Source organism: Leptopilina boulardi, unplaced genomic scaffold (genome assembly GCF_019393585.1).
Source record: "Leptopilina boulardi isolate dan_hultmark-lab unplaced genomic scaffold, ZJU_Lbou_2.1 LbouV2_281, whole genome shotgun sequence".
Classification (NCBI taxonomy): domain Eukaryota; kingdom Metazoa; phylum Arthropoda; class Insecta; order Hymenoptera; family Figitidae; genus Leptopilina; species Leptopilina boulardi.
Window position 1 is genome coordinate 145,200 of NW_026137842.1, and position 21,615 is coordinate 166,814.

The 21,615-nt window shown below is 27.9% G+C and overlaps 2 protein-coding genes across 2 annotated transcripts in view; both read left to right on the forward strand.

Annotated features, from left to right (window-relative positions):
• Positions 1-21,615, forward strand: part of LOC127282129 (uncharacterized) — a 64,286-nt gene that overhangs the window by 22,557 nt on the left and 20,114 nt on the right. The gene's annotated exons all lie outside the window — the stretch shown is intronic.
• Positions 4,039-7,389, forward strand: LOC127282135 (uncharacterized). Its single transcript, XM_051306236.1, has 6 exons — positions 4,039-4,079; positions 5,057-5,152; positions 5,474-5,569; positions 6,364-6,473; positions 6,844-7,045; positions 7,124-7,389. Exons 3-6 carry the CDS (start codon positions 5,503-5,505, stop codon positions 7,264-7,266), a joined length of 522 nt encoding a protein of 173 aa, XP_051162193.1. The 5' UTR covers positions 4,039-4,079; positions 5,057-5,152; positions 5,474-5,502; the 3' UTR covers positions 7,267-7,389.

The following is a 21,615-nucleotide window of genomic DNA, read 5'->3' on the forward strand; positions in this document are numbered from 1 at the left end:
CATATATATCGCGAATATTGCCTTTATCGTTTATTCTTTCGTTAACTACATATTTATAATAAGTACTGTTACATTCTATTAGTTTTAAAATATGCGAAGAAGCATCCATTGTCACGAAAAAATCTTTGTACTTATAATTTTTTGTGTTAATCTTGGTTTTACACGATTTACATTTTACAAATTTTGTTTCTCGTTTAAATTTACCTACATATGCAGACAATTTTGTGCATGTTGCATGAAGTTCTGTACGATTTTTTGGGTAGAACAATTTATCAATTAAATATTTTGTATTTGGCAAAACGTTGAAAGCGAAAATACAGTTTATTAGTTTAAATAGATTTGTGATTTCTATTAATGACAACGCGTGTACTATTGCATATTTTAGAATCATTAATAATAATTCACTAGGAGTAGTCTTTACTGGCACTTGTATTGGAGTTGACATATTATTGTTACCAATCACCTCTGCTATGGATGAGAAACAATTTCTATATGGAAAGTCGTTATTTTCAATTGGTTCACAATCTTCAGCCAGGGAAAGGTTATCGTCATCTGATGATTCCACAAGAAAATTGTCCTCCATATCACTCTGAAATATAATTAAACTTTCTGAGAATATTATAACCAAGATGTATTTCAAGGTATTGTATAAATATATAAAATATTACAGAAAACTGCACGTGATCATGTACAGAATTTTCAATACAGTAATAATTAAAAAATACGACTATTATTATATTTATTATTATATTACATGTAATATATTATTATATTATATATAATATATTATTATATTATATTATTATATAATAATAGACGCTTAAAATGAAGAAAGAATATTTCAAATATAATAAATGCTCAGCTTACCTGAGCATATGACATGTTGGGGCATTCTAATTCATCGTCAGAAAATAGTTCCACCACTTTTTCAATTTGATCAGCATGATTTACTGTGCATGGATTAAACAGTTCATTTGTATTTCGTTCAATTTCAAACTGATCATTATTATCATTTATTATGGTTTCGTATGCCTGTAATTATAAACACATTATTGAAACAAAAAATATATTTATATAAAATTCTATTAATATATTTTCTTAGATTTCTATATTATTATTAAAAAATTTACAAATTATACAAATAATTATACTCTCGTTCAAAATATTCTCTTGTATGGATAATTCTGGTACAAGTGCATCATTTCGACTTTAATATTGCAATATATTTTTAAAAATTTTAATCTTTTCTTGGCTTGATGTTATAACCTTCATTATTTATCAAAATGACATATTTTCCTTTATTTACAATAAATATTTTAAAAATTATTTTAGTTCAATGTTTATTAAAACTCTGTTTATGGGAATGTCAGTCCCATGTGAGAGGAAGCGAATTAACCGAAAGCAGATTTTTATGAGAGCGTAGAGGATAGTGCAACAGTTAGTAAATGGATCTTATAAATTTGACTAGGACTTTAAAAAATTTAACGATTTTCAGTTTACTTAGGCCTAATATAGATATGTAATCTTCTTACTATAAAATTTTCTTCTTCTGAAAGCGCAATTTCAAGGTTTCGATCACGTTCACTCATGGTGTCGTCTGAATCATATTCTTCAATGAAAGGCAATTTTTCTGTTTCTATCTGTATTTCAGCATTTTGTTGAAAACAAGAAAATGAAGATCCACTACCCTGAAAAAAATTTCCATGTAAATCTGCAATTTCGTCATAAATTGTTATTTTTGTATCAATATGTTATAATGGTTTCACACTTCTCCATTACGCTGTTTTTTATTTCGGTACCACGTAGAAGATGGCATAACATTTTCCGATTCTGGATGTAAATATTTCTTATATCTCTTTGGTCTACGGCTATTGTTCATGATGTTATCTAATCCCTAGATTGAAAAAAATGTTATTTTATACGAAATATAAAGCTAAAACAGTTTTTACAAAACATGTTGACTTATGCTTTACTAAAACAATTATTTAATATTGTTGCCATATACTTAGTGATGAACATAGATTAAAATAAATTACTACATATCGACGCCTCCCGACAGGAAAATGCTTTTCCAAATGTCAATGCAAGAAAAATCTATCTGAGAAACAAGTGCAGTAACACAAATTTATTATAAGTTTAATTTATAATTTATTATTAAATTAATTAAATTAAAATTTCTTCATAATAATACGTTAACATTACAAATAAATAAACTTAACATTTAATTATTATTTAAATTTTTTTTATTTAAATTCTGCAGATTTTCTCGAAATCTTCTTGTAAGACGATTTTATGGATAAAATACTGATGATACTTAAATATTGATACAAATTTTTCTACAAATAATATTCTTTCATTGTCACTAATAATCTAAGTTCTGAATTACTGTTTTCCCATAATTATGTATGATGGATATGTATGACAGATAAAAATAGTTAAATTTAGCACATGATGATTGTTATTATCTTATGAAATTAATAAAACAATTTTGAATTTTAAATGACATCTTATGAAAAATATGTAATAATATCTAGTCAATCAAGAACAGATTAATTTTATAAGGGATTGTCGTGAAGATACTTTCAGTGGTGTGTATTGCATCCATAAACTTAAATAGAATATTTTCTTTTCATATGAACAAATGATTGAAATATACTTATAAAGCCAACGATTTCATATCATATATTTATCGTCGATCAGTTTTGAACTTTTTACAATTACCCTTATATGTATAATATATTTTTGACGCGCGTCTCCCCTTTTTCAAAAAAAACTTAACGTGTATTATTTTCTGCTATATCACCTATTTAATTTAATTGGTAAACACTAAAAAATAACAATTTTACTTACTTGATATAATACTGCTCCTCTTATTACACCTCTTATTATATTATGGTAATTGTAGTCCAATTCAATTATGTAATTTTTTTAATTAACAATTAACAAAAATTAAACTCCGCGAACAAGAATTTGAATGTTAACAGTCAATCCTGGATGCCAGTAAATAATAAGCGTAGCAAACATAGGGATGTTTTCGCTATATGGACAAGGTGAGTTCCGAGGATTGATATATTTTAACCTCAACTTTGTGTCGTTAGGACCCTTATAGTGTTACGTCATTGGCTGATCCAACAGAAACGCGCTTATGCTGATTGGATTATTTTTCCCTCCCTCCCTCCCGCATTTGAAAGTTTTAAAACGTTAAAGTATGCGTAATATCTCCTGTCAGTCACGTGATAAGAGCAGACAATTTTTCTTGACCGAGTAGTGGGTACCAGAAGATCTGCCGGGTACAGTTTTATTGAGTTTTATTTTGTATTTTCTGAGGTCAACTTCGTGTTTGTTATGGAGACTATAAAAGTGGCTCTCGTTTTGTTCAACAACGGTTGTCAGAAAGTGGTGCCAGTGGAATGGATTGAAAAATTTTTTCCAAAAAATGAATCCGACTTCAAACTAAATCAAAAATATAAAATATGGTTCAATGGAAAAAAGGAAAACGATACTCTTTTGAATGGAAACATCCTTCTTTTAGGCCGTAAGTACCATTAAATAAATATTGTTTTTAATTCTTAAACACACATTGTTAATTTTTATACTTTTCTATAAATTTAAAAAAAATTTAAATACTAGAAAGCACGTGTGAAAAATTTTATGCTTGTGTTACTTAATATTGCTGTTATGTCACTGTAATGTTACATTGTAATATTACTAACATTACATGTAACATTACAGTAATGTTACGTGCTACTTCCGAAGATAGAATTAATTTTTAGTTGCATTAGTTACTTCATTTTTAAAGCTCATGTTCACGACATTACTAATAAATGATTGAAAAAAATTATAATTTTTGTTTTAAAAATATTTTGCAATTTTTCTCTTTGTAATTCAATTTAAAATTTTTTAAATGCTAATATTCTTCTTACATTTCAGTGAGCAAATCGGATATAATTAAGAAAAAGAGTAAAAGAAGATTGAAATATCCGAACAGGCGTAATATGAGTTTCGGTAGTTCTGATATAAGCAGGGCGAAATCTTGTACAAGGTCAATAAATCAAAACAAAAGAAAAAAGAAGCCTGCGGTAAGAGACTTATTGAAATATAAAACTTAAGATTTTCAGCACTATAATAATATTTACGTCCAAAATTTATCTTTATAAATCCTGATTATAAAATAGGAAATTCTTATACAATAATTATATACAATTTTTGAACTAGAACTTAAATGTTTAAAATTTTTCTTAATAAAATTTCTGAATTGCTTCTTTGGTTTAATCAGATTCAATTCCTCAATGTTTTCAATCCAATTTTTTAAAATACACTTATTTTTAAATAAAGAAATTTAATTTCTAACTTAACCATGGAATCACAACGTGAATCAAAAATCTAATTGCATTGTGCTTATTGTATGTTGTTTTATTTAAATCAAATGAATTATATTTAAACCAATAAATTCAATATTTAAAAGTAATAGTACTTAATTAATTTAAATATATGGTTTTTTTATTGAAGTAAATATTTATTTAATGACAGTTAAGTAATCAGTATTTGCATCAAATAATTAAAAAATCAAATTCTTACTATTTCTTATTGCCTTTCATCTTAATTTAGCCAAAATTAAATTTATTTAAAATGTAACCTATGAAAAATTTAATATCCAAAATTATGTGGGTTCTGATAATTCGGTTCCTGTTTCACCTTCATGAATTTTATTTTCATTAATAATAAATTAACTTGAAGTCCACAACGTTAAACAAAAAAGAAATTGTCAATAAATATTTTATTTAATGACAACGCAGCACTATTGATAATAACAACAGAGATATATGAAAAAATAGTATAAATATATTAAATATAAATTATTCAAATCTTTGATAAACTAACTCACTTTTTGAAGAAGTAGAGAAAAATATTTCATTATAGTAAATGATTAACCTTTATTTCATTTTTAGTTTTATTTTTGGGGCTGAGTATTTGCAAAAATTTGAAGTTCATATTATAATACTAAGGTAATATTATTAATTACATTATTAATACTCAAGAATATAAACTTTTTTAGGACCAAAAAAAAGAATTTTTTATTCTTGTCCAAGTTCAGCTACATTCGAATCTACAATACCAAACAATGCAGAGGAATCAACTGAAGAGTATCATGGTAACTTTAACATTAATTACTTATTGAATTTATTAATTTCTTGCGTAAGAAAATTATCATTACAAATTCAAGATAATGATTATCTGGAATTTGTAATTGTAGACTTTGAATTTTTGTCTTTTTATAAATTCTAATTGTTTAGTATTTATTTATTTAATTTATTTGTAGGTATTTTTTATTTAGTTTTTACCTTTGTTTAATTTATTACCTAAAATGTAGCAGGTCATTAACCTAACGTCGAAAAAAAATTTTAAAACAAGGAAGTGAAATTTAATTAAAATTCTTTTTATTTTTCCTTAAATATTCTTATAAAATTTTCAGATCAAAGAGGGACCACGCATTCAAATTTAATGGGAAATTGTTCTTCATATGATACCACATTGTTAAGAGAAGGCGAATCTTTTGAAACCCAAAATGGTAGGTATTATCAGTTGATACACAGATAGCATGTAATCTTGCGGAAAGTTTATGCAAACTTCAAATGTTCAAGTTTTAAATGTTTGAGCTTCAAAATTACCTAATTTTAAGAAAATTAAAAAAAAAAATTTTCTAATTTCATACAGTATTAAGGCGGAATCTCACATACAGTCGTTCAATGTCATAATTTTGTATTTAATAAGAAAGATATATTAAATTTTTAATTTATCTTAATGGAAGCGTAAGGAATATAATTTTCAACAATTTAAACAATTAAAAGTTGCATTGGAATAAAGTTACAATTTTCTGTCATAAAGAACTATTTTCTAATTTTAGGTTATGTTACCTAAATCATTTTTTAATGACAGAAATTTTTAGTTTTAATTTAAATAAAAATTTATATTGTTTAAAATGTTGGCAATTAAATTATTTAAGCTTTTACTACATAGAATTTAAAATGTAGTTCAACTTTTTCATATAAAATACGAAATTATCACATCGGAATAACTTTTATTCCGATTCTTTGTCCGAAACTTCCTTAAAACAGATTCTATGATTTAATACTGTATAAAATTGAAAAAATTTTGTTTTAATTTTCTACAAAATTAGGTAATCTCGCGCAAGCTTTCGACAAAATTACTGCAACGTTATGGCTATCCTGTGGCAAAATTGTCGTGCAATATTGCCGTGGTGGGACATTTGAAGCTTGTACCGGAATATTGCAAATCTACCACGGCAAACTTGCTGCAAGATTACGTGCTATCTGGGTAATAATATTAATAATGATTTTTAAGTATTAAATGGTATAATACCTGAACCAAGTATAAGTGAAAGGATTCAACATCCTAGAAAAAGACGAAGCATAATGTATGAACATGATACCAATACAGACGAGAGAGATCAAGTAAGTGATATTCAATATAATGAGATAATTATTAATGTAATTAAAAAAAATGTCAAGGCATTGAATTAAATTTGAAAAATGTTATCAATATTCGCGGTAGATAATTGGCGCCAAGTAAAAATTGCGAATATATAGACATTTCACGTGAAATGTCCCAAGTTAAGAAATTAATTTCTAGAAACAAGATGTAAATTGGTGAAATTGTTAAAAATCAAGGTCAAATTAAAAAAATTTGTAAAAGCGAAAAACTTGTAATTTCTTCATTTATAGTATTTAATTTAGTATGATTGCAGTTTGTCAACATTCAGTCATGAATTAATTTATTCAAATTTAGCTTTAAATTATTTCAAGATTTTTTCTTTTCTAAAAGTTTCAGATCTGTGAAGGTATTTCTGTCCACATGGATGTATGGCAGTCTATAAAGACTCAACGTGATTCGCAATTTGTTAAGGACTTGGCTGAAATCATTTGGGGGACCACTACATTACAAAAGCGGTGTTTGGACAGTTCAAAATTAACATATGATAAAGAAAGCAAACAGTTGACTCCCGAGAAATGCAAAATAATAATAAGTAATTCAACATCTTGCTCATTATAACTATACCCATTTAGTTTTATCATTTTTTAAAATATTTATTTTTTTTTAATAGATCACTTACAAAATAAGGTTACGGAAAGTAAAGTGACTGGATGCAAGAGATTATCCAGAGTCAATAAATTTTGGTCTTACATGACAGAAAAAATTTATGATTCAAGAAGAAAATTAAATTTTACGTCTGTTGAAGAAGTCTAACGAATTAGAAAAAAAGTTTTTATTGAAAACTAGGAAAATGTATATGTAAAACGCGTTTCATCGCCATTTCAATTGTTTAACAATTTGACTTTAAGATTTTATTTAAAAAGTTTACTTTTTCGAAAAACCATTTAAATTGTTTTTTTTTAAAACAAAAAAAATTGAGTTATTTCATATAATTTATAAAACATTAATTTTGAAAAAATGTTATAATTTTGTTCAAATATATTTTATGTTATATAAAATTATTTAATAAAATATGACTGAATGTATAAATTTTTTATTTATTCAGCCCTCTGTCTAATCATATGACCTTTCTCGTTTAAAAAGATTTATTTTGACTTCTTGTGATAATATATTACTTTTCATAGACAAAAATTACAATTACATATATTTACTATTTACATTTTATTAATATATTGTATCCAGAAAATAATTATTTTAAGTTTTATTATTCTACTTTCATCTTATTAATCAAAATTAAAAAATGAAAATGCACATAAATATTTAAATATAATGTGTTAAAATACGATACAAATGATTAATATAGTTCAAATTGATTAAATCTGGTTTTAGAACGATATCGGAAACTATATGGGAAAATACATCTTTGCTTGTCCAAATTTCCAACATCGATTCCTGTATAGTTTCCGATATAGCATCCCATATGGTTCCCGATATAGTTTCCTATATGCATTTAGATAACGTTTCAGATGTAGGCTACAATCTATGTTCCGATGTCGGAATTTTCGATAGGATAACGTATTTTGGTGCGTTAATTATGAAAATGATAGTGAAAATTGAAGCAAATTTGATTAATCATGGTAAAAACCATAAAAAACACCATAAAATCATGTTTTTTTTGCGATTAACTCGTAAAAAACTCAAAATTTCGAAAAAATTTTTAGGCAAAAGTTGTAGATCTCAAAAAACGTACATTTTATCTCCTATGCATTTTTTACCAAAAATCATAATTTTTTGAGAAAAATCTAAAAAACCATAACTAACATATAAAAATGATCACTTTTGGTAAAAATATATACGAGATAAAATGTGTGTTCTATGAGATCTATAACTTTTGTTAAAAAAATTTTTTGAAATTTTGCTTTTTTTACGAGATAATCGCAAAAAACAACGATTTTAACGTGTTTTTTATGGTCAAGTTTCGCCTTAAACATTTTGTCGGTTTTTACCATGATAATCAAATTTGCTTCAATTTTCACTATCATTTTCATAATTAACGCACCAAAATACGTTAGTATACCAAGTTTTATTAAAATTGGAGGTACCCCTAATATTATAGTGTTTAAAAATAATAAAATTGTGCGTAAATTTTTGTTGCTTGATAACTTTTTTTGGAACTTTTAAAAACTTGAGAATTCTGTCAATGTAACTTATTTTCCTTGTTTAAAAAAAAATAATTATTGAATTGTAGTTATGTAATAATTTATGTTTGATCACATTAATTTCATATAAGAAAATTCTGGTTTAAAGTGAGTTGTAATTAAGTATTAGCATTATACAAATTACATTAGTTTATTAAAAAAAATTTGCTATACGAACATTGTTACTTAATTTATTTTCAAAAAAATTGAAATTTATGCAGAGTTCACTTGATTAAAATTTAAATTCATGTCATTCTAAATTAAATGATGTTAATAAACTCCGAATATAAAATTGGGTATTAAAACGCATATACCATTGGAAAAAAATATATGTATACAATAATATACTCTTTGTAATAATAAACATCTGAAAAACTGTTTGATGACTTTACAAAATAATATAAGTATCTGTTTAAAGTATTTTCGTTATAAGAGACATTTTCTCAAGATATTTCATAGCCTCCCCTGGTCGAGCCCGTTAAGGCGCTCCCAGTGCGGTTGAGAGCTATGATGGTCGAGGGTTCGCGTCTCAGAGTCAACACGTCGGAAGAATTTTTTTTTTTTTTTTTATATTATTGACGCTAAATAAAAACAAATATATTTTTTGTAACAGAGATCTAGATTTGTTACATATGTGTAACCGGGAACTCATTTATAAATGCTCTTTTAAAATTTAATAATTTATTAAATTATAATTTAAATTTAAAAATTGTTTAATAATTCTCAGTAGAGTTTTAAGAATACTCTTGCGTGAAAAAATATTAAATAATATTTTTTTAAATTAAAAAAAAAGAAAATCGGAATTGACATAGTTTCCTACATAGTAAACTACATCGTAAACTATATCGTTGCCTGTCCCATTTTCCAACATAGCTTTCTATATAGTTAACTATATAGCTTCATATATAGCTTCCTATATAGGAAACTATATGGGAAACAATATAGTTTCCCATATAGTTTCCTATATAGGTTTCGATATCGGAATTTTCGATAGGGTCGGCTCTATCCCCGCCATACTCACCTCCACAATACAATTAAAGCCAATCTCGCCTATTTCCAAAACTTTCTGCCGTTCTTTCTGCTTGCGGCTAAAATTTACACATACAGAATGATTTACGATTATGATAAACGATTTAAAAAGAAATAATTTTTTTTAAATAGTAAATTTTATATTTTTTTTTTCTTAAAAAATATTTCTTGTAGTCCTCATTAATCAAAAAATTATTAAAAAATATTTTTTAAGCAACAAATTGTAGATTTTTTCGTTGTAAAAAAATTATTTCTTTAGAAATCGTTTATCATAAAAATAAATTTATTTTGTCTTAAACAAATAGAATATCTTAAAAAATAGATCTTTTTTTAGTTCAATTTATTTCTAATTTTGATTTGCAAAATTTTTCAAGAAATCAATACTTTTATAGAAGCCAGTGGCAAACGTAATATGTATATGTATATGTAGTCATTACGCTTTTGCTTACGTGAAATCGCAATTTATTTATATATGTTAGGGTTTTTGGGTAAGGGAGGGTTTGATCTATTCGGTCGAGACGTACTTACATAATTTCGATTGAACTTCATTTAAGCTAAGTTCGTTTAATCGTTCAATTATGTTACGTCGTCTCGTCCTCTAGATCAAATTTGTAGATGTTTAAAGCATTAAATTGCAACTTTGATTTTTAGAAATATTTTATTGTCGATCAAAAACACTAGAAACAAATTCACCGACATTTTCTATTAAAGGTCGATTGTAAAATGACGCGAATACTTTTTAGTTTTCGCACCAACCTGCAGCTTGTCTAATTTTTTCAATATTTATTCCCTTTCGAGCAGCTGCTGAGGTTGAGGCGTGGCGGGTACTATGACCTGTATAAATTTTAGTGTCGATACCACTTTTATTAAGGATGTCCTTTATCCATCGACTCAGAGTTTGCGATGTGCACGAGTGATAGGGTTTTTAGGGTTTCGTGGCCCATGGCCGAAAGCCTTATAGTTTCACTTTGGCGTCCGTCTGTCCGTAGTATATTTTGGGGCACCACAGCTCCCAAAATCAAATTTTAGGGCACAGATCCCAAATTAAAATTTTGGGGCACCACAGATCCCAAATTAAAATTTTGGGGCCCCACAGATCCCAAATTAAACTTTTGGGGCACCACAGATCCCAAATTCGAATTTTGGGTCCCCACAGATCCCAAATTCAAATTTTGGGGCCCCACAGATCCCAAATTCGAATTTTGGGGGCACCAGAGATCCCAAATTCGAATTTTGTGGCACCATAGCTCCCAAATTCGAATTTTGGGGCACCACAGATCCCAAATTTCAAATTTTGGGGCACCATAGCTCCCAAATTCAAATTTTGGGGCCCCACAGATCCCAAATCTCCATTTACTAAATGGACATTTTCCCGAATGGACATTACATGTCCCTATAGTTGACATGTCTTAATAGTGGACATTATCGAATGGACATTTTACCTAATGTTTTTGTTAGCGAATCAAAAAAGATAAATGATAGAAGAAAGACCTCCACTCCACAGCCACTCTTTCTTTTTTCTTTCATTTACCTTTTTGAATTTTGATTTTGCCAATTTTTGATTTTCTTCGAATTTACTGTCTGGGGGAGAATTAATTTATGGAAATTAATATTTTATAATTTATAATTAATTTATAATAAAAATTTTGCTAAATAAATCAAATTTAATAGTACATAAAATTTATAAAATAAATTTTATTATTTATTTTTAAATTATTTATTTTTTTTTAATTAAAATGTAAAGCGCCACGAAACCCTAGATGTAGGCGCAATTGCGCCTAGTTCTTTTCCTATTTTTTATATGTTAAAAACAAAAATTTTGAGTTTCGAGGCCTATCTTCTTTTGTTCTCTTAAGATATTCTAATAAAGTACTTAAGACACAGAGGTTTGGTTCTTGTTTAAAAAAGGGGAATTCTAATATTGGTTGAGCTTTCTCTACTCCGAAAGTTTTAATTTTGTCTGTTATTATAATTTTTATTGAATTTTCATTTATCTTTATGTTTTCGACTAATTTTTGACAATGTTTGGACCCTTTGTGCCGTCGCTAATGCCATAAGCATTACAAGCTTTTTTGATAAATTTTCTAAATTAATTGAATCTTTTTTTCCCGTTTGTGAAATAAACTTTAGAACGACAAATGACTTACCAAAGAAATGGAAATTGAAGTGGTTTCATTTCTAAAATACATACTCTAAACTTTATGCAACGACCTAAATAATTGCAAATATCGTTTAAACGATAAAAAACACCACTTTTGCTTAAATGTGAAAATATTTCTTATTCATTAATGATTGCGTTAAAAAAATCGAAAATCAATGACTTCGGTTTTGAGAAAAGTAACTTTTTAGAATTAAATAAAATTTTTGATGTATCTCATTTAGAAAAAAGTCAAAATCGACCAAAATGAATACTTTCTCATTTATGATGAGAATGTAAAGAAGGTTGATCGGATCGGGCTGTAACTTGCACATAGTTTAGCCCTAGGGGTGAGTACTTTAACCAAGAAGTATTGTTAGGTTTTTCTAAAACTGTAGGAGATATTAATTAATTAATTAATGTTAATAAAAAATGAAGTATTTTAAAAATAAATAAAGTGATTGCAATTCTGAAGCTACGAACTATTTTGGATTAGAGGATTGTTTATAAAAAATTGCAATGTTAGCCAATTGATTATTAACAACGCACTAATCCAAAATACTTCATATAGGGCTCGTTGGATGCTGAATTATGTCAACTTTCATTTAGTAACGTCAGAATTACGATAACTTTATTTGTTACAGTCCGATCCGATCAACCTTTTTTCACTTAGTACGCTATACGAATTTTACCCCATATATTCATTTCAATGTTAATGCTTATTGCTCAATGTTAATTACTGTATCCTTATTGTTAATTGTTCTATCATTAATCCATCCTGTTGCTCCATTGGCCTAAACTTTATTTGTAACCTGCTTAAAACCGCGAAGCGTGATAGGAAATGTGATAAAACAAGTTTTTGTTCTTTTTTCTCTTATGCTTTGTGTTCATAAATGGGTAACAAATGAAGTTTAGGCCAAATGAGAATTAGTTGATATACAGATCAGGCTAAGTAATAATTAGTCCTTTGTATTTATAGGCCAATTGAATTTAGTTTAATTCAGTGTTAGGCCATTTGAAATTTGGAGATAATTCATGGGCCTCCAAATTTCAGAGTAAATATAGAAAAATTTATGAAGTGATTGTCAAAAATGAATGGTATATAATATTAAAAATCATTTTTAAATGTTATGAGATTCTAAAAACGTTATTAATTTTTTTGCTCAGTGAGTGTTTATGGTCCTTAAGCCTAATATAAACAAAAGTATCAAGTTATTTATTCAGAAAACTTTTTCATGATATTAAGTAACATTTCATAAATATTTGGTAAATTTTTTTCTAAAGAAATAATAAAACAGGATTTTCTCCTTGACTTTTTATTGATTTACTTTAAAGTATTCGAAAAAAATTTAATTTAACTCGGGGGCACGAAAGGGTTAAATTATGTTACATAAAATTGATATGCGATAAATGACTAACTATTCAATAAACTTTCGACAATAAATTAAAAACAATTTTGGTTAGTAAATCGTAAACATGTTATGATTGTAGAACACAAATTAGATTTTATGAAATGTTTTCAATTTAAGCAGAACTACTTTTAGCTTACAATCTAATAATTTAATTTTGATCAATTTTATTATTAATAAATCGGATAAAATTTTACAGCTGTTTATTTATTTAATAATAACAAATATAAATAATTTTTTAACGCAAGTAAATATAACAAATTTTCGATAGATTAATCAAAATATTTTTTGATTTATCGTCGAGAGTTTATTAAATAGTTGTTCACTTATCGCACATCAAGTTTTTGTAACATAATTTAAAAGGATTGCAACAGCAATGGAAAAATTGTGTTGAAGTTATCCAGTATAAATAATAAAAAAAAATTTCATTTTTATTTGACTTTTACACTTGTTAAAAATTAACCTTCAATTACAGAACAGAACAAATGACATACTAATGGAATGGAGTTTTGAAACTTTTGCATTTCTTAATTTCATTATATAAATTTTGTGCAACGTCTGAAATAATTTTGAATATCAGTTATACCCTAAAGAACACCACTTTGGCATAAGAGAGCAAAATTTCCTTATTTGTCAATGATTATAATAAAAGAAAAAATTCGAAAATCGATTAATTCGGTTTTGAGAAAAGTCACCTTTTAGACTTGGTTTTTAATTTTTTTAACATTATTTTTTTATTACATATTTGAAATATTCAAGAAATAACGAATAATTTTCATATATTACATATTTTTTTTGGAACTTGATTTTTTGATGTATCTTTATGTTTTTCGACCTCAGGAATCCAAAAATCACATTTTTAAAAAATGTCGTTCCGTGTGTGTGTACACTACATTTTCTTAAATATCTCGAATACTATAAGAGCTATTTTTTTAAATTGTAGTTCTCACTGGCGGACAAATAATGAGAGTACTTTGAGCCATATTAATAAAGATTAACTATTATTTTTTGGATTTAAAAATTTTTTTTAAATCGATTTTTGCCCATAACTTAAAAAAATGTATTGACACTAATAGGTATTTATCTCTAGTGTTGTAGAGTTTTTCTAAACGCATCTTTTGTTCTATTAGCAAATATCCTACTGTTATTTTATTAAGAGTTATTATCATTTTGAAATTGAAAAATTTCAAAAACTTAGCTTTTTTGCATTATTTATTAAAAAATCTTTATGTATCTTTAAAAATATTATGAATAACTTGGAGAATATATTTAAAAACGATTCAATTGACCTATTATTGAACCTTTTATTCGAAAATATTACGAAGTTATTGATGTTTAAAATCTATCTCTGCAAACGCTCAAAAAATACAACATAACACCGTTTTAAAATTATTATAATACTAAATAAGTTACCATAAATTGAATGAGTTCATACTTCAACTTAGCAGCGGTTTTTTATTTTTTATCCTCAAGTATAACAGAAAAATACGCGTTTCAAAAATCGTCTACTTCTGAAGTGGCGAAATGTAAAAAAATCATAACTTTTGTAATTTTCATCAAATAAAAAAATAACACGTATGTCTTTTTTTTCCATACAGAATTCGAAAAAACATGTTTCAATCAAAAAAACATTTTGAATGAAAAGCTTACAAAGAATTCCTTATATGTAAAACTAGGTGAATTTCTAAGTTCATTGGTTAGAACATTACCGTTTAAATTTTATTTCTTTTTAAATTATAATTTATTAAAAGTAGGAGGTTCGCGACATGATTTCATAACCTTAAATGTTGTACTTTTTTTGAAAACATTATTATTCAAAAACTATAAAGTATTAGATATTATTATTTACCAAAAACATAAATTAATTTATTCTTCATCAAAAATTGATGGAATTTTTATATTATTATTTTATTTTTACACTGAGAAAAATATGCTATTGAATCAATAGCATTTCTGCCAAAGGTATAATAGTATATTGCTTGACATGGGGAACACAGACCCATTTACGGAGAAGGCGAATGTTTTTAGCACGAGTCGAGCACTGAGATGAACGAAGCCGTAGCTCAAGCGCCGAAGGCGCGAGGGTGAAGCAGGGTGAAGGCTGAGTGATTCGCAGTGCTTGTCAAGTGCTAAAAATTCAGTCCTCTCCGTAAATCGGTCCTTCCCCATGTCATGCAACATATTTTTTATCACGAATGCACGATTTCGACAGTTTTGTGCCCCGTCCAGCGAGTTTAAACTTCAGGTTTTTGAGTCGGTGCCAATGAGATCCCGATTAGTATATCTAGCAGACATGCAGGTACTGTCTCACAGAAAATATTGACCTGCGTTCGCCGGTATGGAGCATGCGCACAGCAACAACGAAAGACTGAAAAGTGTGTGTAAATGATTTGTTTCATGTGTGTGACGTCACGTTTTTACTCCCTAGAGTGTAAATTTTTAATTTAAACGCACCCGCGCACGCCGCTCGAAAAGCTGGAGTTTAAGCCCGCTCGGTGGGGCGTAAAACTGACTAAATCGTGCATCTGTGATGAAAAAATTATTATTGATTCAAAAGCATATGCTATTGAATCTATAAAATATTTTATAAGTTTTATAGCATATGCTTTAGAATCAATAATTTTTTTACCTTTGGCAGAAATGCTGTTGATTCAATAGCATATTTTTCTTAGTGTAGGAATTAAATGAAATTTTAAAAATTTTTTCTGTAAAAAAATTTCACAATTTTTTAAAGCTTGTAACTTTTTTCTGGATGCTTCAAAATATTTGGGGTTTCGCACATATTTTAATATTGATATAATTTATCTGCTATGATGATTTGATGAGGGTATTTTGCTTCGTTTCAAAATTAATAAATTTTACAATTTGTTAATTAAAAAGTTTAATTGTAAGACTTGAAGTTAACAAAAAATATCATATCTCTTTTTTCTTATGAGAATAGAAAGAGATGTAAAACTTTGAACTCCTAGAATTTACTTTTTTCAGTAAAAATTTTTCAAATTCATTATTTTTGAAACGGAGCAAAATACCCTCATCAAATTTTTATAACAGTTAAATTATATCAGTATTAAAATATATGCGAAACCCCAAATTTTTTGAAACATTCAGAAAAAAGTTACAAGCTTCAAAAAATTGTGAAATTTTTTTACTGACATAATTTTCAAATTCGAAAAAATATTTTAAAAAAATAAAATAATTATATAACAATCCTATTATTTTATAATGTAGAATAAATTCACGAAGAGAAATAGATGGTACGGGGTACTATCTAGATAGTATCAGGTATCATATTTGATCTTACATATACGGACAGGAATCTAGATTGTACGGGATACTATACATATTGTACGGAGTACCATCTTGATTGTAAAGTGGGTAACATAACCTCACTTTTTTATCATCTAGATGGTACCGAGTAGCATATAGATTGTTCCGGATACCATCTACTTTTTACCATCTTAAGATCATAATTTCTTACCATCTATTTCTCTCCGTGTTGATTTATGTTTTTAGTAAATAATAATATCTAATATTTTATAGTTTTTGAATAATAACAATAATAATTGAATAATAATAATAAATAAATCATGTCGCGAACCTCCTACTTTTAATAAATTATAATTTAAACGATAATATTATGACCAATGAACTTAGAAATTCACTTAGTTTTACATGTCATTATCCCACAATCAGTGTGCTTGTTTGGAATTATTAGAGACATTTTACGAGATCTTACTTTAATTTTTATTTTCTCATGATAATGAGAAAGTGTTGGATTTATGCGATTTTAAGCATTGTCTAATTACTGTAAATCTCTACATTTTGAAACCACATGATGCAGACTAAAACTAACTGTCGAGGGTAAAATTTGAGTACCGTGATGACAATGTTATTCTTAAAGTCATAGTAACTAAGAGAATAGAAATTACTTCATATAAGAGAAATAATTATAATAATTTACTATTGATAAAGAAACAATTCTCTCATGAAAATATACTATGAAATTATTCTATAGAATTTAGTAATTTCCAAGAACTTACAATTTTTAAGATTAACTAATTCACTTTGATTTTACTTCTAATTATTAAGTAATCTTGTTTTTTCATAGTGGCTTTACATGATCATAATTTCAACTAAAATCAATGAAAATAGAAAATTTAATACAATTAACCTGGCGCACTAATTTATCGGATTGGGGGTCATTTTTTCCAATCCACCAGTTTCAAAGTTTAATTTTACCAATTTTATTTTTTTCAAAAAATTCTGTTTTCAAACCAAATTTTCCAAAAATTTATGTAATAGGGTAAATGTACTAATTACTGCGCGATTTGAGTCAAAACACATTTCTATTTTATAAACTCAATTTAAGACTTATTAAACTAAAAGCTTGTTATTAAGATTTAAAAATATATTTTAAAATATTTTCTATTGTGGCGCGTTTGTATCAGTTTCGGTGACCAAAATTACGTGTATTTTGAAGATACTTTGCCTGCCAAAATTGGAGCTAATGGAAATCTTAAAAATGTTTCAATTGCGGTTCGGAAAAAAATTTGATCTCAAATAATTAAATTAACAATCGTTTAAATGTGCATCTTCATTAGTAATTGTATCAAAAAAGATTAAAATAATTTTTTTTAATCATTTTGCAACAGTTATATTAAATATAATAGTAATAATAGTTATTTATCATGAACGCGCCTTAATTGGTACACTTACCCTAAATCATTTTTTGCCAATAAAAAATATCCCGAAAATAAAGTGTGAAATTTAGAATCTGACGTTATAACTGACACTTCTTAAGTACGTTAAAATAATAATAATAAAGTATTAATAATTTGTTCCTGAGCTTGCAGTTTCTTCGCATCAATTCTTCTTTTCATTTTCTGTCCTAGTTGCAATTGTCTAAGTGTTAGATTGTATTGTATCGGCTTGTTCTTTTTTATTTCCTCAAGAAGGCATACAGGCTGGGATGATGTTTCCTACTTGGAAAAATAATTTTTTTGGAAATTTTGGTTTTGGACAAATTTCTGGCACCATGACCTCAAAGTCATTTTTATTACATTTTTAAGTCGCAAAAATTAATTTTGTGAGAGTTTGAGAGCGTACCTGTAGCAATGAAACAAATGTCCACACGGAGAGAAAAGACTAGCTTTTATAGCATGATAAGGCATACGTTTAATGCATGAATCTTTTCCATGCTATTATAGTAGAGAAATTCTATTAATATTAGTCAGAATTCATACATTATTAGTATGATTGGTATCCATACTTAAAAGGTTTGAGAAACATGCTTTTCAAAATATCGATTTATTATTTAAAAGTACATATATTAAACATGAATTTCAAAAATAAGAAAGTTAAAAATATTAAATAATTTTTAAGTTATCTCCTGTTAAAGTGACGTCTTTTTTAAAAACATGGTTTGCGGTGACCAACACTATGGGAATCTGGTTCGTCTAAAATCAAAAATTGAAACGGATTTACATTTATTGAAAGATTATGTAATCCTTGATCGAAGGATTTGAAAAAAATAACACGCATACACAACTAAAAAATATCAATTGCCTTTATCCGCTTTCAATTCAAACGTGTAGCCAAGTTGTAACAGACAACACGATTTAATTCTACATTTTCCCGCTGAGGTCGCACTAAACAGTCGAATACCGGAATACTCGAGATAGGTGTTGCCGTATTCTAGGGACAAGTTTTCCATGCTGTCAAGTCTCCTTATCAAGAAGACTAGAACCAGGAGGTGAAACTTCCACGCTTTACCGCAGTGAGTAGTGGCATGGTAAACGTGCACACGGTGGGCGTGTCGTTTAAGTTCGTGTACTGCTAATAGAACGAATTTACGAATTCTGCGCATACTAACCTTGTAGGTTTTGAAGGGGAAATTTCGTAGCAAGCAGCTGCAAATGTTTGCGTCTGCTGGGTTAGGTAAATTAAATATAACACAGGCCTACAAAATTTTGGATTTTGTCAGACCCAGAAACCGGAATAGTCATTTTCGATGTGATTTGTCACGCTGAATCCAAAAATGACAAGGAAATTACTCTATCACGTCAGCATTTTGAGATATTCTAACCTAAAAGCGTGAAAAATGAAGTTTTTGGTAATATTTGACACTCTATAAAATCAACAAAAAATTTTTTTAATCATTGGTCCAAATTTCAAAAGAAAGTATTATATTTCCCCTTTCAAAATTTTCTTGGCTTGATCTGATCCAATTTTTTTTCTCTGAGATACAGCCATTTTCGTTTTACATTGCATAAATTAAATCCCTTTAAAAAAAGAAAAATAAATTACGAAGTACTCATGGCACTAAAAGTTGTTACTCAGGGGGTTTTAAAATCGCTAATTACGAATGTGATATCAGATTCAAAAATATGACATTTAATTCGTAATCAGCGACCCTAAAAACCTCCAAGTAATGAATGACAAGCGAATTCGGTAAATTTTTTAAAAATTGTCCGCCATATGGGATCCGACATTTTGAAATTCAAAAATCTGACGTCAGATTCGTAATTAGCGACCTCAAAAATCCCCGAGAAATAAGTTTCAGTGATATCAGTACTTTGCAATTTATTTTTCTTTTTTAAAGGGATTTAATTCATGCAATGTAAAACGAAAATGGCTGTATCTCAGAGAAAAAAAATTGGATCAGATCAAGCCAAGAAAATTTTGAAAGGGGAAATATAATACTTTCTTTTGAAATTTGGACCAATGATTAAAAAAATTTTTTGTTGATTTTATAGAGTGTCAAATATTACCAAAAACTTCATTTTTCACGCTTTTAGGTTAGAATATCTCAAAATGCTGACGTGATAGAGTAATTTCCTTTTCATTTTTGGATTCAGCGTGACAAATTACATCGAAAATGACTATTCCGGTTTCTGGGTCTGACAAAATCCAAAATTTTGTAGGCCTGTGTAATTAATTAAATATAATCGCATCAAAATATTTATGGGTAAACCATTTGCCATAACCGCATAAACAGAAACTTAAAAACAGCGTCTGCTACATTTCAAATATCAGTGTCAAGAAAGTATGCGCAGAACACTGAAATTCGTCTGAATAGCAAAGCACGAACGATAAGCCACGCCTTCTAGTGGCTTGTTTGTCGCGCCGCATCTTTACAACGGAGTTTCCCCTCCTGGTTCTAGTCTTCTTGCTCCTTATACTTCTTCGTGGACATGTTATTATAGATTTTTAGGTTGCTGATTCCAAATTTAAAGTCAGATTTTCAAAAAACAAAATGTCGGATCCAATATAGAGACCACAAATTTAAAAAATGACAAGACCCAGATAACAAACGTGTCCCGCACGCCCAGCACGTTGTATGCGCCATACCGCGTGTCTGCTGGAACGCAGTGATTTTGTCGAATTCAGGAGAATTGCAACATAGCTCCAATTCGAATAAGGCCCGGTCAACTCCATTGAATAGAAATGGCAACGTTCAGCGCCTCTACTACCAACATAGCAACTAAATTTTACATAAATATAGATATACAAACTGGGTAAAATTTAGTTGCTATGTTGGTGGTAGAGGCGCTGAATGTTGCCATTTACATTCAATGGAGTTGACCGGACCTGAATTCGAATTTGTCGCCATTTGTCGCTAAGCTGGATTCACTGAAGCCCAGGGTGTATTCATTTCAATTCGACTGAATTAGTTTTTATTTGCTAGGTAAGCAGACATTATATGTTTAAAAAGGTTAGTTCTGTAAATATTGATAATGACATTAATACAACATTTGTCAAAAACAATTATAATTATTTAAACAAATACAATCGAAACAAAATCCTATGGTCTGGTCTACCACAGGAAAAACAAAATATTAAATGTTATAAACATGGATATTCACGGGAATTATAATATAGAAAATTATATTTGTTCAGTTCCTCATCCTAAATTGGAAATGAATAAGTTATTTTTAACATGTTATTTAAAAAAATACGGATTTACTAGTTATACAAAGGTCGGATTACTACCGGATTCAACAGGAGTAATTTAGATAGCAGATAGTTTACATACTAACTCCTGATTATTCTGGACTCAGATTTGTCATTTTTCAACGCTTATGGAGAGAAAATTCCATTAAAAATTCCATTAAACCGTACTGCACGGTGTAACTATGTGCTCCCACCTGAAAACGAGTACAAAGTGAATTCTGACGGATTTCACAGTGCTGCCCTTTTAAATCTGCATGGTAAGGTTATAGATGAGAAGGTTCACCATTTCGTGCCTCCGGTACATAAATACCAATTTTTAAGCAAATCCAAGTAAATCTTGGAAATTTCGTCCGCCATTCTGAATTTTGAAAAACTAACATCGGAATCGTAATCAGCGATTCCAAAACCCCCGAGTACCAATTTTTGGTACTCGGGG